General features: G+C 40.7%; 2 protein-coding genes across 7 annotated transcripts in view; one reads left to right on the top strand and one right to left on the bottom strand.

The window, feature by feature from the left end:
• The window catches only part of ARSK (arylsulfatase family member K), a 56,389-nt gene extending 47,367 nt beyond the window's left edge, over window positions 1–9,022 (bottom strand). For both annotated transcript variants that reach the window (XM_070465836.1, XM_070465837.1), the window contains exons 1-2: window positions 8,788–9,022; window positions 419–548 (exon numbers count right to left, since the gene is read on the bottom strand). In XM_070465836.1, the coding sequence (XP_070321937.1) occupies window positions 419–548; window positions 8,788–8,925 (268 nt within the window). In that variant the 5' untranslated portion in view covers window positions 8,926–9,022. The remainder of the gene's footprint in view (window positions 1–418; window positions 549–8,787) is intronic.
• A 127-nt stretch (window positions 9,023–9,149) lies between these two features.
• SKIC3 (SKI3 subunit of superkiller complex) overlaps window positions 9,150–13,898 on the top strand; it is a 100,394-nt gene continuing 95,645 nt past the window's right edge. For 4 of the 5 annotated variants that reach the window (XM_070465835.1, XM_070465831.1, XM_070465834.1 and 1 more), the window contains exon 1: window positions 9,150–9,251. The gene's annotated coding sequence lies outside the window, so the exon portion shown is untranslated. Of the gene's footprint in view, window positions 9,252–11,115; window positions 11,183–13,898 lie in introns of all 5 variants that reach the window. The other variant, XM_070465832.1, reaches the window with a different exon arrangement.

Below are 13,898 nucleotides of genomic sequence, written 5' to 3'. Positions count from 1 at the left end.
ATAACACTTGAACTAAACACTATTTTAGGTGGTAAAATTTCTACACTTAAAAAAGCCCAATACCCAATGTTGTTGTTTGGTCACTAACTCATGCCTGACTCTTTGCAACCCCATGGAGTGCAGCCTGCCAGGCTCCTCTGTCCATGTGATTTCCCAGGCAAGAATACTGGAGGGGTTGCCATTTCCTTCTCCAGGGAATCTTCCCAAGCCAGGGATCAAACTCACGCTTTCTGCATTAGGAGGCCAATTCTTTACTGCTAAGCCATCAGGGAAACCCCCAAACACACCTCACATACATTAAAAATTTTTTATTAGATGCCAAATATGATTTACTATCCTATTTTGGAGTATAATCTTTTAAAGAGGGAAAACATTTTCAGGGTGGGGCTATTTCCAGTAATATTAAGCATATTCGTACCTGCGCGTGATGGACAGCAGATTGGAGAGTTTGTGTAGGCATTTAGAAAGGAAGTGCCATGTGCTTTCATGAAGTTGATAAAAGGAAGTTTCACTACCTGACTTCCTGGATAAAATGTTAGCCTTCCATCCTGGAATAAAGAAATTTAATTGTTTATGAAGCATTGATTACATTGCAAAATAAGAAAATAATTTCCTTTAATTTTAACCATAAAATTCATAAGTAGTTGGGACTTCCCTGGTGGTCCAGAGGCTAAGACTCCACGCTCCCAATGCAGAGGGCCCAGGTTTGATCCCTGCTCTGGGAACTAGATCCCACATGCCACAACTAAGAGTTTGCCTGCTGCAACTAAGACCCGGTATAGCCAAATAAATAAATATTTAAAAAAATTCACAAGTAGCAAAAAACTTCAGTATGATCCTGCTGCTGCTGCTAAGTCAGGTCAGTCGTGTCCGACTCTGTGCGACCCCATAGGCAGCAGCCCACCAGGCTCCACTGTCCCTGGGATTCTCCAGGCAAGAACACTGGAGTGGGTTGCCATTTCCTTGTCCAATGCATGAAAGGGAAAAGTGAAAGTGAAGTCGCTCAGTCGTGTCCGACTCTTCGAGACCCCATGGACTGCAGCCTGCCAGGCTCCTCCATCCATGGGATTTTCCAGGCAAGAGTACTGGAGTGGGTTGCCATTGCCTTCTCCCAATATGATCCTAAGAACCTTCAAATGATGAAAACAAGTAGAGAAAGTGTTATCATTCTCTGGCGCATAATAGTGCAAATTCATGTTGTGTGACACTTGGACCCATTTGAATACAGAAAATAAATGAAAGAAATTAAGGGAAAGTTGGATGGACTGACTGAACCAATGTTTGTTGAGTATTTGGTATGTGCCAGGCACTTTGAAAGATCTGGAGATACAACGGTGAATAAAAACAGAGTTCCTGGCCTCATGAAGCTTATAGTCTAGTGGGAGAGGCAAAAAATATCAGTTCAGTTCAGTCACTCAGTTGGGTCTGAGAGACTCTTTTGTGACACCATGGACTGCAGCACACCAGGTTTCCCTGTCTATCACCAACTCCCGGAGCTTACTCAAACTCATGTCCATTGAGTCAGTGATACCATCCAACCATCTCATCCTCTGTCATCCCCTTCCCTTCCTGCCTTCAATCTTTTCCAGCATCAGGGAAACCAAGAATAAACCAAGAATAATTACAATACCATTACTGTGATATGGCCTTGAAAAAAATCTAAGATACAGAATAACAAAGGAAACCTTGATAAGAGTGAACAGGGAAGGCTTCTCGGGAAGTGAGAGCTAAAGAATGAGGAGGGTCACCCATTCAAATAAAGTAGAGACGCCTGCAGGACTTAAGTGGAGGTAACAACTGGGCAGCTAGAGAAATGAGCTGGAAGACTGGAAGAGATGTTTGGGTTGGAGATACCCATTTTGGAATTGAATTGGGAATTGAAGAACTCTTCTTGGTAAAGAGCAAAAAAGAGAAAAAAGAATGTTCCAGTCCTTGAGTTATATCTATTGTATGTTTTCAATGTAGTTTTGTAAATAAAATATAGTTTAAAAGTGAGCTATCCAAAATATAGGATATTCATAAATCTTTGAGATGTCTGAGATTTCCAAATGGAGATATAAATTAGGGTACAGACAGGAATCTGGAGCTTGGAGAAGTCTATCCTGGTGAAACAAGGCTTTAATATATTCATGGCATTGAAAACTGAGAGACAGTGAAATCTTTTAGGGAGAGAGCGAAAAGAGAGGAAAGAAAGAAGCCTTGAGGATCCCAGGTAAGAAGAGAAGGCAGAGTGGGAAACTGAGAAATAATGACTATGGAGGGAGGAAGATATCAGGAGACTGAGTCTCATGAAAGCTGAGAGAAGACTGTCAGAGAGAGGGAACAGCTGTGTTCAGAGGGTGTGTAAATAAGGGCAGAAAATGCACATTGGAATTGGTGGCTGGTGACATTGACAGGAGCACTTCCAATGGAGCTGTAAGAATGGACACCTAAAACAGAAAGGGAAGAGAGAATGGAGGTGAGATGACAGGTGAAGAAACCACTTCTAAGTAGTTTTTTTGCAAAGGAAAGCAAAAAAAAAAAAAAAGGATGGATGTTAGCTAATAGAGGGTTAGATACAGGAGAAATGTGGGATTAAGGTCATTTTTTTAAAAGATGGGGAAAGTTAGAGCATGCTTATATGTTGAAATAAATACCACTTCTAACAGAAGTAATCACTGAATACTAAGCAAGTAACTCCTGATTTCTTGAATGATGAGCTATGGAGCCCAAGACAAAAGTGCACACTCTGCCCTTGTAAGAATTTCACTAAATCCATAAATTCAAACTCTTGGAAACTTATCTTGATAAAACCCAAATGCCTACAGTTCTTATTCCTCCAATCTTTTGGACATGGGGGATAATAACCATTTGTGGCCACTGGCCGGATTCTGGACAACCCAGCCACCTAGGTTCATCCTTTCGGAGGGGTAGAGCAGGAGGTCTTGTAGCAGAAGCACTGGGATGCCATACAGACAGTGAGTCTTGGACTCCAAGTCCTGCAGACTAGTTTCAGTCGGGTGTAACGACCCCTGCAAATGGCTACAGTAGCCTGTCTCTAACTCACATTAGCAATTTCTTGACTCATTTCCATGGAAAGCAGGCTAGAAAGCAGCTATCTTTAAGGAGCAGAACAGCAAGGATGGCAAACGCGGGAGGAGGTAACTACCTCACTTCAGGGGGTTTCTAACACAGCATATGTAAAAGGTGGTCACTGTAAAGATTACTGCCTACGATATAAAGGCACTCAATAAATATTCAGTGAGCTAAATGAAACAAGTCTTTAATTCAGAGCTGTATAATTTACAAAAGGCAAATTCAATATGTTCAAAATTCAACACTGTGTTTTTGCAAAACTTAATAAACCTGGATTATGTGCATCAATGAAAAGATTTATATTTGACTAGGTTCTGAGAAAATATTTAAATTATGCTACACATATTCTCAATGTCAGAAGCATACTAATACTTTAAATGAAGATCAAAACTATATTATTAGAGAAAATACTGAACATTTCTAGAAGTTTTGGCTTTTTAACTTCATGTAGTTTTTACAAACTACCAAATACTTTAAAAAATAGGCTAAAGTGGTACCACTGCTCATGGTATGGATGGGAGGTGGTTCATAGCACTTCATTCTGAACTGAAAAGGATCTTAACATGGTTAGCTGATAAAAACCACAGAGCAAGTAAGTTTTCCATAGTGTGGTACTGTAGTTCACAATGGATAATCAGTCATAGGTCTAAGTACAGTTCTAGCACACTTAGTTGGGAGAGACAATCTGACAGAACAGCTTTCAGAATAACTTTAATAATTTAATAATAGCCTATTTTAGTTTTCTTAAGGTCATTCCCACAGTTCAAACAAATAGAGTACTCTAAAACTGGGCATTTAAAAAAGAAAAATAGACCCGCTAATTGGCTTTCTGAGCACTGAAGAACTGATGCTTTTGAACTGTGGTGTTGGAGAAGACTCTTGAGTCCCTTGGACTGCAAGGAGATCCAACCAGTCCATCCTAAAGGAAATCAGTCCTGAGTGTTCATTGGAAGGACTGATGCTGAAGCTGAAACTCCAATACTTTGGACACCTGATGTGAAGAACTGACTAATTGGGAAAGACCCTGATGCTGGGAAAGACTAAAGGCAGGAGGAGAAGGGGACGACAGAGGATGAGACGGTTGGATGGCATCACCGACTCAATGGACATGAGTTTGGGAAAGCTCCAGGAGTTGGTGATGGACAGGGAGGCCTGGTGTGCTGCAGTCCATGGGGTCGCAAAGAGTCAGACACAACCGAGCGACTGGACTGAACTGAATTGGCTTTCTGCATAAAAGTGCCAGAAATGATATTCATTACCTTTTGCCTTAGGTTTTGAATTCTGCTATTATTCTTGACTCTCCTGGGAGGCAGGCATTTCCCCCGCCTTGGAATGGATAAGCTTTCTGGTGGATATAATTTTGTGATCTGGATTGCTCCTTTTAGAGCCATGACTTGGTTCAGTTCAGTTGCTCAGTCGTGTCCGACTCTTTGCGACCCCATGGACTGCAGCATGCCAAGCTTACCTGTCCATCACCAACTCCTGGAGCTTGCCCAAACTCATGTCCATCGAGTCGGTGATGCCATCCTACCAGCTCATCCTCTGTCGTCCCCTTCTCCTCCCGCCCTCAGTCTTTCCCAGCATCAGGGTCTTTTCCAATGAGTCAGTTCTTCGAATCAGGTGGTCAAAGTATTGGAGCTCCAGCTCCAGCATAAGTCCTTCCAATGAATATTCATGACTTGGTATGCAACTCCTTATCATTTTGGGCCAGGGAAAACCAGTGAAGTTTAGATTTCAAGACATCATTCTAATGAAAGAATATAATAGTAATCTTAACTGTGATGCATTATCAATCAAGACTGTTCAGAGCATTCTTTTCAGATCCGTTCATCAGACTGAATGAGAATCTCACTAGGCTTTGCTATCCAGTTCTGTGCCCACCTCCCACTCCTGAAACCTCATGAAAACTACAAAGAGCATAGGTGCAGGGGTGAAGGAGGGAGGCAGAGAGGATGCTTACGCCCTTACACCTTTAAGATTCAGGCTGAGTTGCCTATTTTCTCTTTTAAAAAATGGGCTTATTAAGATATAATTCACACATCATAAAACTAACCCATTACAATTCAGTGGTTTTTTAGTATATTTAGAGAATTGTTCAACCATCATCACAATCGATTTTAGAACATTCTCATCATGTCCAAAAGAAACCTACTATTCCTTAACTGTCACCCGCTAATCCTCCTGTTCTCCCAAATCTAGGTAATTGTTGGTCTGTCTCTATTGTCTCTGTAGATTTGCTTTCTTTGGCCAAATGGAATCATACAATATGTCGTCCCTTCTGAGTAGCTTCTTTCACTTAGCGTAATGACTTTTAGGTTTATCCACGTTGCAGCATGTATCAATACTGCATTTCTTTTTTATTGTTAAGAATTATTACTAAATTTTATTTGTCCATTTATCACCTGGTGTATATGTGGGTTGCCTTCACTCTTTGGAAGTATTAATATCTATGTACAAGTTTTTGTGTGGACATATGTTTTTATTTCTCTTGGATATATACCTTGAAGTGGAATTGCTGGATCAATGTTAAACTCACGTTTAACATTTTTGGAATTGCTAGATTGTTTTCAAAACTGGCTTCACCATTTTACATTCCCACCAGTAGCATATGAAGGTTACATTTCTCTCATATTCTCATGGCTCTAGTGTGCCTCTGATTATAGTCATCTTTGTGGGTGTGAACTGGTGTCTCATTGTGGTTTTGATTTGCATTTCTGTAATGATTAACAATGTTGAGTATCTTTTCATATGTTTATTGGCTATTTACATATCTTCTTTGGAGAACTGTCTATTCAGAACTTTTGCCCATTTTTAAATTGCCTAAGGGTTTGCCAGGTGGTGCTTGTGGTAAAGAACCGGCCTGCCAATGCAGGAGACATAAGAGATCTCTGTGGGTTCGATCGCTGGGTCAGGAAGATCCCCTGGAGCAGGAAATGGCAACCCACTGCCTGGAGAATCCCATGGACAGAGAAGCCTGGCAGGCTACAGTCCATGGGGTCACAAAGAGTCAGACATGACTGAAGCGACATAGCACGCATGTGAATTGTCTAATCTAAAGTCACAGATTTGCACCCATGTTTTCTTCTAAGGTTTCAATAGTTTTAGGTTTTATGTTTAATTTATCAGTTCACTTTGAGTTACTTTTTAAAAATGGTGTGAGATATTTGCATGTGAATAATCAGTTTTTCCAGCATTATCTGTTGAAAACACTATTCTTTCCCTTATAAATGGTCTTTGCACCTTTACTGAAAAATCAAATGAGAGTTTGAGAGTTTATTTCTCTATGTTCAATTCTATTCCATTGATTTATATGTCTATCTTTATACTGGTGACACACTATCTTGATGACTATAGTTTTGAAGTTAAGGTAAGTTTTGGAGTTAGAAAGTTTAAGTCCTCAAATTTTGTTCTTCTTCTACAAGACTGCCTTGGGTATTTAGGGTCCCTTGAATTTCCATATGAATTTCAGGATTTTTTTTTTCTGTTTCTGCAAAAATGTCTTAGGGATTTCTGCAGAGATTGCATAGAATTTGTAGATCAATTTGATAATTATTACTATATTAACAATATTAAATCTGATTGCATAAACATAAGATGTTTACCTAGGTGTTCATTAACTTCTTTCAACAATGTTTATAGTTTCTCAGAGTATAAGAATTGAACTTCTTTGGTTATATTTAATCCTAAGTATTTTATATTTTGGATGCTATTTTAAATAGAATTATTTTAATTTTATTTTTAGCTTGTTCATCAATCAAGGCTATAAAAATACAATTGACTTTTATATACTGATCTTATATCCTACAGCCTTGTAGACTAACTTATTAGTTCTAAAAGTTTTGTAAAAAAAAAAAAAATTTTTTTTTGTAGTAGATTCCCTGGGATTTTCTTTATACAAGGTTATATGTTATCTGCAAATAGAGACATTTTTCCTTTCCAATCTAGATGCCTTCTATTTCATTTTCTTGTCTAATTCCCTTCCTAGAAAACCACCAGCTTAACTGCTGAATAAACACGGTGAGAATAGATAGCCTTGTCTTGTTCTTGGTCTTTGTGAGAAAACATTCAGTCTTTTATAGTTAACTATAACATTAACTGTGGATTTTCTGCAGATGTTCTTAATCAGGTTGAAAAAATTCTATTTTACTTGATTGAGTGCTTTTATCATGAAGGGTTACTGAATTCTGTCAGATGCTCTTTCTGTGTCTATTGAAACCATCACGTGTTTTTTGTCCTTTACTCAATTAACATTGACTAGGTAACACTCTGGTCTATTACACTGACTAGTTTCCAGACATTAAACCCACCTCACATTTCAGGGATAAATCACATTTACTCATGGTGTATAATCCTTTCTATATGTGGCTGAATTTGACTTGCTAGTATTTTCAGGACCTTTTCTTCTTAAGAGATATTAATCTGCATCAAAATTTACATACACACATACAGAAAAATCTGTGTGTTTATACTATACCAAAAACAAACAAACAAACCTCAAATATGTCAGTCATCTTGGGAAGTTTCTCGGATGTTGTGACACACCATGCAGATTCCCTTTTAGAGTGAAAGATCGCCTCTGCTGACGATAGTTGGTGCCCCATTCTGGGTGCATTCCACAAATAATGCCCATCCAACATGAAGGCAGAAAGACCTGGTCTCCTCCCCCAAACTGGAAACAGCTCTGAAGCATCATGCTAGTTTGAGAACTACGGACAAGATCAGCTGAGGCCTGCACTGGGACAGTGACAACAGTCAGTTCTCTTTTTGCACAATCCTGCTTCCTTCCTTTCCCTTTAATCTCAAGAGCACTGAAAATAAACTTTCTTGTTACTCTCCAAGATTGCCTGTTAGGATCCTAAGTTTAGATAATCATAAAGATTACTTTAAGTAATAAATTCTCAATAAATTCTCGGGGTATATCCAGATTATGTAACTTTAATCATCCTGGGTTATTTTATGAGGAAGGCAATACCAGGTAATGATTAAAAGTGCTCTTTGCTGCCAGACATGCTTAACACCAACAATCTCCGTGACCACAGTGATACCCTGTCATAATAAACTAATATTATAGTTAGCAAACATACATTTGTCCAAGCAGTGGTTTTAATATCATGGATAATACTAAAACTATCAGGTAATGTTAATATTTGTATTCTTTCTAGTTGATGGTTTGGGATCAACTGTTAAGTTTTTGGGATAAACTGTTTAAGTTTGGGATTAACAACAGCAACAACACATACACGCATACAGTTTATCCGGAATATGGGAGAATGGGTCAAATTATGTCAACTAATGAATATAAATCAGCACTAACAGGATTATCAGACAACTGGGTAATAAAAGTACATTGATCGCTGGAAAGCTAACAGGCTTTTACGTTGATGCAGAATGTTATTTTTCCCCACAACTGAATCAAGCGGGGATATGGACTGAAAGTTTATTAGTAATTTAATGGGCTAGCAAAGAAAAAAAAATTTGCTAGGATGCGAATCGGAGTGCATGGTACTCCGATGCTTTTATCGGATGCTTTTATATGTGTTACATGCATATCTATGTGGTGCACGGAGGTCAGTACAGGGCGTCAAGGTAAAATGCATTTTTGCTTTGCATCAGGACAAAACATGTTTAAAAGTTTCAGATTCTGCTCCCCGAAGCCTGCAGGCATCGCGGCTGTGCAGCAGGGCGCCCCCTCCCGTGACTTTCCATACTTACGAAGGAGTCGCTGACGACTAGCACCACGTTGGGAGCATCGGGCCAAGCCTGAACTGCTCCCCGCCTCTGCCCACCGGCCCCGGGAGCTGGTGCTGCCAGCGCCGAGGCTGCAACCACCGACACCCACAGCAGCAGCATCTCCGTTTACTGGGAGCCTGGCCTCCGGGCGCTGAGCCCCCCTCCCCCGCGCCTCTCCCTCTAGGAAGTTCCTCGGGAGAAGAGGAGGGCGGGGATTGCTTTCACCCACAGAACTACAACTCCCATGAGGCTCGAGATAAGCGCATGTGCACAGGAGGAGCGCCCGTCTCTCAAGTCTCGTTAAGACCTTCTAATCAAATACCGAGCGAACTAAACCTCCCTTCCAAGCCCCTTCAAGTCACGTGATCGATGCCTGGGGGAGAAATGCGCATGCGCCGTGCCTTGAGCTTGGGCGTTTTGTAGTAGAGGAGCATCTCCTTTCCCAGGTGGGTTTTTTTTGGGGGGGGGGGGGGGGGTTGCTGTCTCTTTTTGCAGAAGTTGAAGTCAGGTCGGCCTGTGGAATTGTCACCTAGAGCGAAGAAGGATAGGGTTCTGGGGGCTGCCGGTTTGGCGCCGGGCGAGCCTGGCCGAGTGTCAGGCGAGACTGGGAGACGGTGAGGTGGCAGCCCGTCTGTCACTGAAGCTGAACCGGGCGGTTCCTTGTGGGGCGTCTGTCTGTTTGTCTGGACCGCCTCACGCGGAATGCGGGTACCGTGAGGCGTCTCGAACACCTTCCCCTGAAGAGCATTTCCAGCCTGACTTGTCCTGTTCCCCGCTTTTCCCATGCAGTGATGAGCTCCGGAGGGGTGAGGGTTGCGGCCTAGTAAGACAAGTTTCATCTTTTGGGGTGAGGATGAGCTTAGGTGCCCTTTGCCTCCAGAGTGCGAAGGAAAGAAGACCTGGACGGGCCCTCGGAGGAACAAAGGCTGGGCTGTGTGGCTTGTTCGAATAACCTACAGAGGTTCAGAATACCATTGTTCCGCTGCTGTGGTTTTTTAGAGATCTCTGGTTCTCTTGACTGTTGAACTCCTTTGGAGAAATCTGGGGGGTGGGGGGTGGGGGAGGCAGATTTCTAGTCCCAGAGCCAAGTTCCTGATGTGGTTATTATAGTTTCAGGTGTATAATTTGTGCATCACCTTAGTCGCTTTAATCTTTTGATACGAAAAAGGAAAAGTTGTAGTATTTTTTTCTGTGAAATAAACTTTTCATACTAATATTGGACAGTGCCTTTTGCAGAAAATAATTACAAAAAGAGACAGGCTGTACTTAATACATAATACAGTGCGCTTATTATGTGCTGAGCGTTATACTAAGCATTTATCCAGCACCTGTTGTGTGCCAAGTCCTTTTACGTAGAGTATTTTCTGTTATCCCCACTTTCAGTGTTTTTCAGATGGGAAAGCTGAGACCTGGACAAGTTGAATGACTTGCCCAAGGTTACAGAGGGAACAACAGTCTGAGTAGGACTTGAATTTGAGTAGTCTGTCCTGGCTCATCGCGTTGTTGCCTCTAATTAACTGTAGGATGTTAGGACATTCTGATGAATTTAATCTATGTTAGTTAGTGAAGCAGCGCTGTTAGGCAGCATACTAAACATCTGTGGGAGCAGACAGATACAGAAACAATAGTCCCAGACCATAAAGAACTTACACCCTAGGGAAAAACTGAAATAACAGTACAGCGTGAGAGGTAATACACATAGGCTCCCTCACAAACAGGATCTGTTTCAAATATTCGTTTTGAGTTAATTCGGAATATGTATTCTATATCTATAGAAAATGTATTCTATTTTGTTAGAGAAACAATGTTGACTGACATTTAAAGTCATTAAAAATATATTTAACTTTATCTGTGGCATAGTACTGATTTTGTGAACTCTTCACTCTCTGTGGCCTTGTTTTCTCAGGACGTGCATTCAGAGTTGCTGGTCAGGGTGAGTGAATCACATCGTTTTCTTCCTAGCTCTCCCATTGGCAGTGTTAGTGGAAGCAGGTGCTGTGGTGGTTTGGAGCAAGATGGATATTTTAGGGCCCCAGATGTATAGCTCTGGAAGACTCTAAGAGGCTTCTCATCTTCCTTCTCCTCTGACATTCGGTTTGTTCTACAGTATCCCTACCAAGTGGATTGTGCAGTCTGTGCCTTTTCATCTCCAGTGATGGGAGACACACTTCTTTGAAGAGCCCATTCCATATTTTTATTGGTCTGATTATTAAAAGCTCGTGTTTTGAGCTGAAGTCAGTCTGTGTATACTTTTGACCATTCATTAGTCCAGTTATCTTCACTTTTACATGAGTAATCTTTCCTTTTCAGCTACCCTTTGCACCTTCCCCTCCAGGTTTCCCGGCCACCGCCCCCCAGGCCTTCCTGGTTTCTTTGGGTAATTATCTTGTAATTTCAGTTTGTTTGTATTTTGAACACTCTATTCTGGACATAAAGCTTAGTTGCTAGCCAGGAACTTACCATGTCGGAAAAGGTGCTCTTGAGCGGCGTGTGTACACGTCTCTGTGTACACACCTCTCTGTGTATCGCTGTGTGTATTTGGTGTGTTGCACTGAGGGAAGGGCTCCATTATGTGTATGTTTAAGTCATCAGTTAAAGATACCTGTTAGGGTTAATTGCTTTAGTGAAATACTTAACTTTGCAGTTCAAAAAATTCTTCACTTTAAAGTCTGGATGTAGGTTTTGGTTCTTCATAGTCTTTTAGTGTCCAAAATACCAACAGCACTGTATTCTGCTCTAAGAAGAAGCAGCTAAGTGTGCAGTTAGTGACTGTGTGGAATAAATTCAGTCTTCACCTGCTGTGATTCTGTGACTATTTATTGAATATCTGAAGTGTACCAGACCCCTGGGAAATAGAAGGGAGAATAGGAAAGTCTTTGTTCCTAAGAAACTTCCACTCTAGTTGTGGGAAGTAAACACACACACCCCTGTAAATGTAATAGCCATGTAAAAGATGTCAAAAAGTACAGCTAGCTGCCAAACAAAGCCCCGAACCAGAAAATCCCAAATGGTGCTTTGGAGCATGCTGGTGTGTTTCACAATGTTAATTGTTGTTCATTGAAATAAATGTTCCATAGTAATATAAGTTTCAGAGTTGCTAGGTTAAACTATACTTGGATCTCTACTGTAGAACTTCTCAGAGCCTTTAAAATCCACTGTGACTTTAAAAAAGTGATATATAGTTTGCAGTATTCACAGAATTGCTAGATATGGTAACACCTTTAAGCATGTTAATGTTCCAAATATATTTGTGAAAATGTTAGTCTAGACTGTAAGTGTTAGAAGTTCAAACCTGTGTGAGATTTGTCTGAGAAGACTTTATGCTTGACACTTGAATTTGGCCTTGAATTACACGTAGCATTTGCGTAGACAGAAGCAAATGTGAACAGGCTGAATGGGAGAAGAAAAGTCAGAGATGTGAAAAGCGTTGGGGAATGGTGGAAAAAGTAACTGTGAGGTAATACTGAAAAGGGGATTCTTCCTTTCTCACTTTAGCTAATTGAAAATCACTGCATTTTGAATGTAGGGAAACTGAAAATAAAATGTAGTTGAATAGGGTTTGGAAGCTGAAAGGTTATAATACTTGATAGATGTTGGATACATGAGGAACTCCAAAAATACATTACCTTTTTATAGGGATTTTTTTACCTGAGAGACAGGATACATTTGTTTAGAACATACATGCATGCTCATGTCTGACTCTTTGTGACCCCATGGACTGCAGCCTGCCAGGCTCCTCTGTCCATGGAATTTTCCAGGCAAGATACTGGAGTGGGTTGCCATTTTCTCCCCCAGAACATAAAGCATCTGTTAAGTTGCAGTCTAGTATTTGTGTAGTAACTAATTTGAAAAGGATACTTGTGTTTGATGGTAGCCATTTTTTGAGGAACATAGACAAGAAGGTTACTTCTTGAGGGATCAAGGAAGATAGGATTGGGGGTTTTAAATGTGTCTAAAAGGTATATAATAACCACTGTTGAGTTAGGAATGGGAAAAAAGTGGTGAAGTAGATTGAGAGAGTGGTAGGGGATAAGGCCTGCAGAACTAGCAGATACTGTGTTCTGCTACTCTATCTATGTACATATCAGGTAAGTGATGTTGTCCTCACTTTACCAATGAGGAAATAGACTTGGAGGTGAAGTAAGGTGCCCAGGATCTGTGGAGACTTGAATCCAGATCCGTCTTTGTTGACTTGGTGGGTGGATATGGCAGAATGAAGGGGCTGACAAAATCTCGGATATTTTCTGAGAACAGAGTTGGAATGACTGAGTAAATCAATAAAATCAAGTTGAGTGAGGAGGGTGATCATTTGTAGACCCACTCCAGTGTTCTTGCCTGGAGAATCTCAGGGATGGGGGGACCCTGGTGGGCTGCCGTCTATGGGGTCGCACAGAGTCGGACACGACTGAAGCGACTTAGCAGCAGCAGCAGGGGCTTAAGGAAGTTAGTTACATGGAGAGTTAGGTTTTAACATTTATTTTACCTCCCCACTTCTTGTTTAACTTTTATTTTACTTTCCTAAACATTGTGAGGATCACAATACTTTCTTTTCTTACCAGTAAGACCCTCTTCTGTGGAACTAACCCTTCTATTTAAATAGGTTTATCACTAGTGCATGGTTTAGCAAACTTACTATTTCTTTTTCATCTCCACCTGCTTCACCTAAGTTTTGTTCATTTCCTAGTTCTAAAGAGGCATTTTTTTTTTCCTTTATTCCATTTTTCAAAACCACCTCTATTCTTGCCCGGAAGCATTCTAGATTAATTTTGTTTGACAGAATCCATTCCCGAGATAGTATCAAAAGATACTTAGAGTTTGTAGTCATGTAGAATTTGTGTTAGTATTTCAGATGGCTAGTTAAATGGATTGTTAATACCAGAAAAAGTTTGGTCTGTTTAGTTAAATTTACAAACTAGTTGCCTGATGTGGGCAGCTTTTTTTCATATTTAAAATTCTTTATGTGGCTTAGAACAAGATTCACTTCAGTGTAATTAGGTTGCAAATTGGGAGTAAGTAAGTGCCTTTAATGGAGGAAGAAATGGCAACCACTCCAGTGTCCTGGCCTGGAGAATCTCATGAACAGAGGAGCCTGG

Source organism: Odocoileus virginianus, chromosome 3 (assembly GCF_023699985.2).
Source record: "Odocoileus virginianus isolate 20LAN1187 ecotype Illinois chromosome 3, Ovbor_1.2, whole genome shotgun sequence".
NCBI classification, from domain to species: Eukaryota; Metazoa; Chordata; class Mammalia; order Artiodactyla; family Cervidae; genus Odocoileus; species Odocoileus virginianus.
This window is presented reverse-complemented; position numbering and strand designations above follow the sequence as displayed.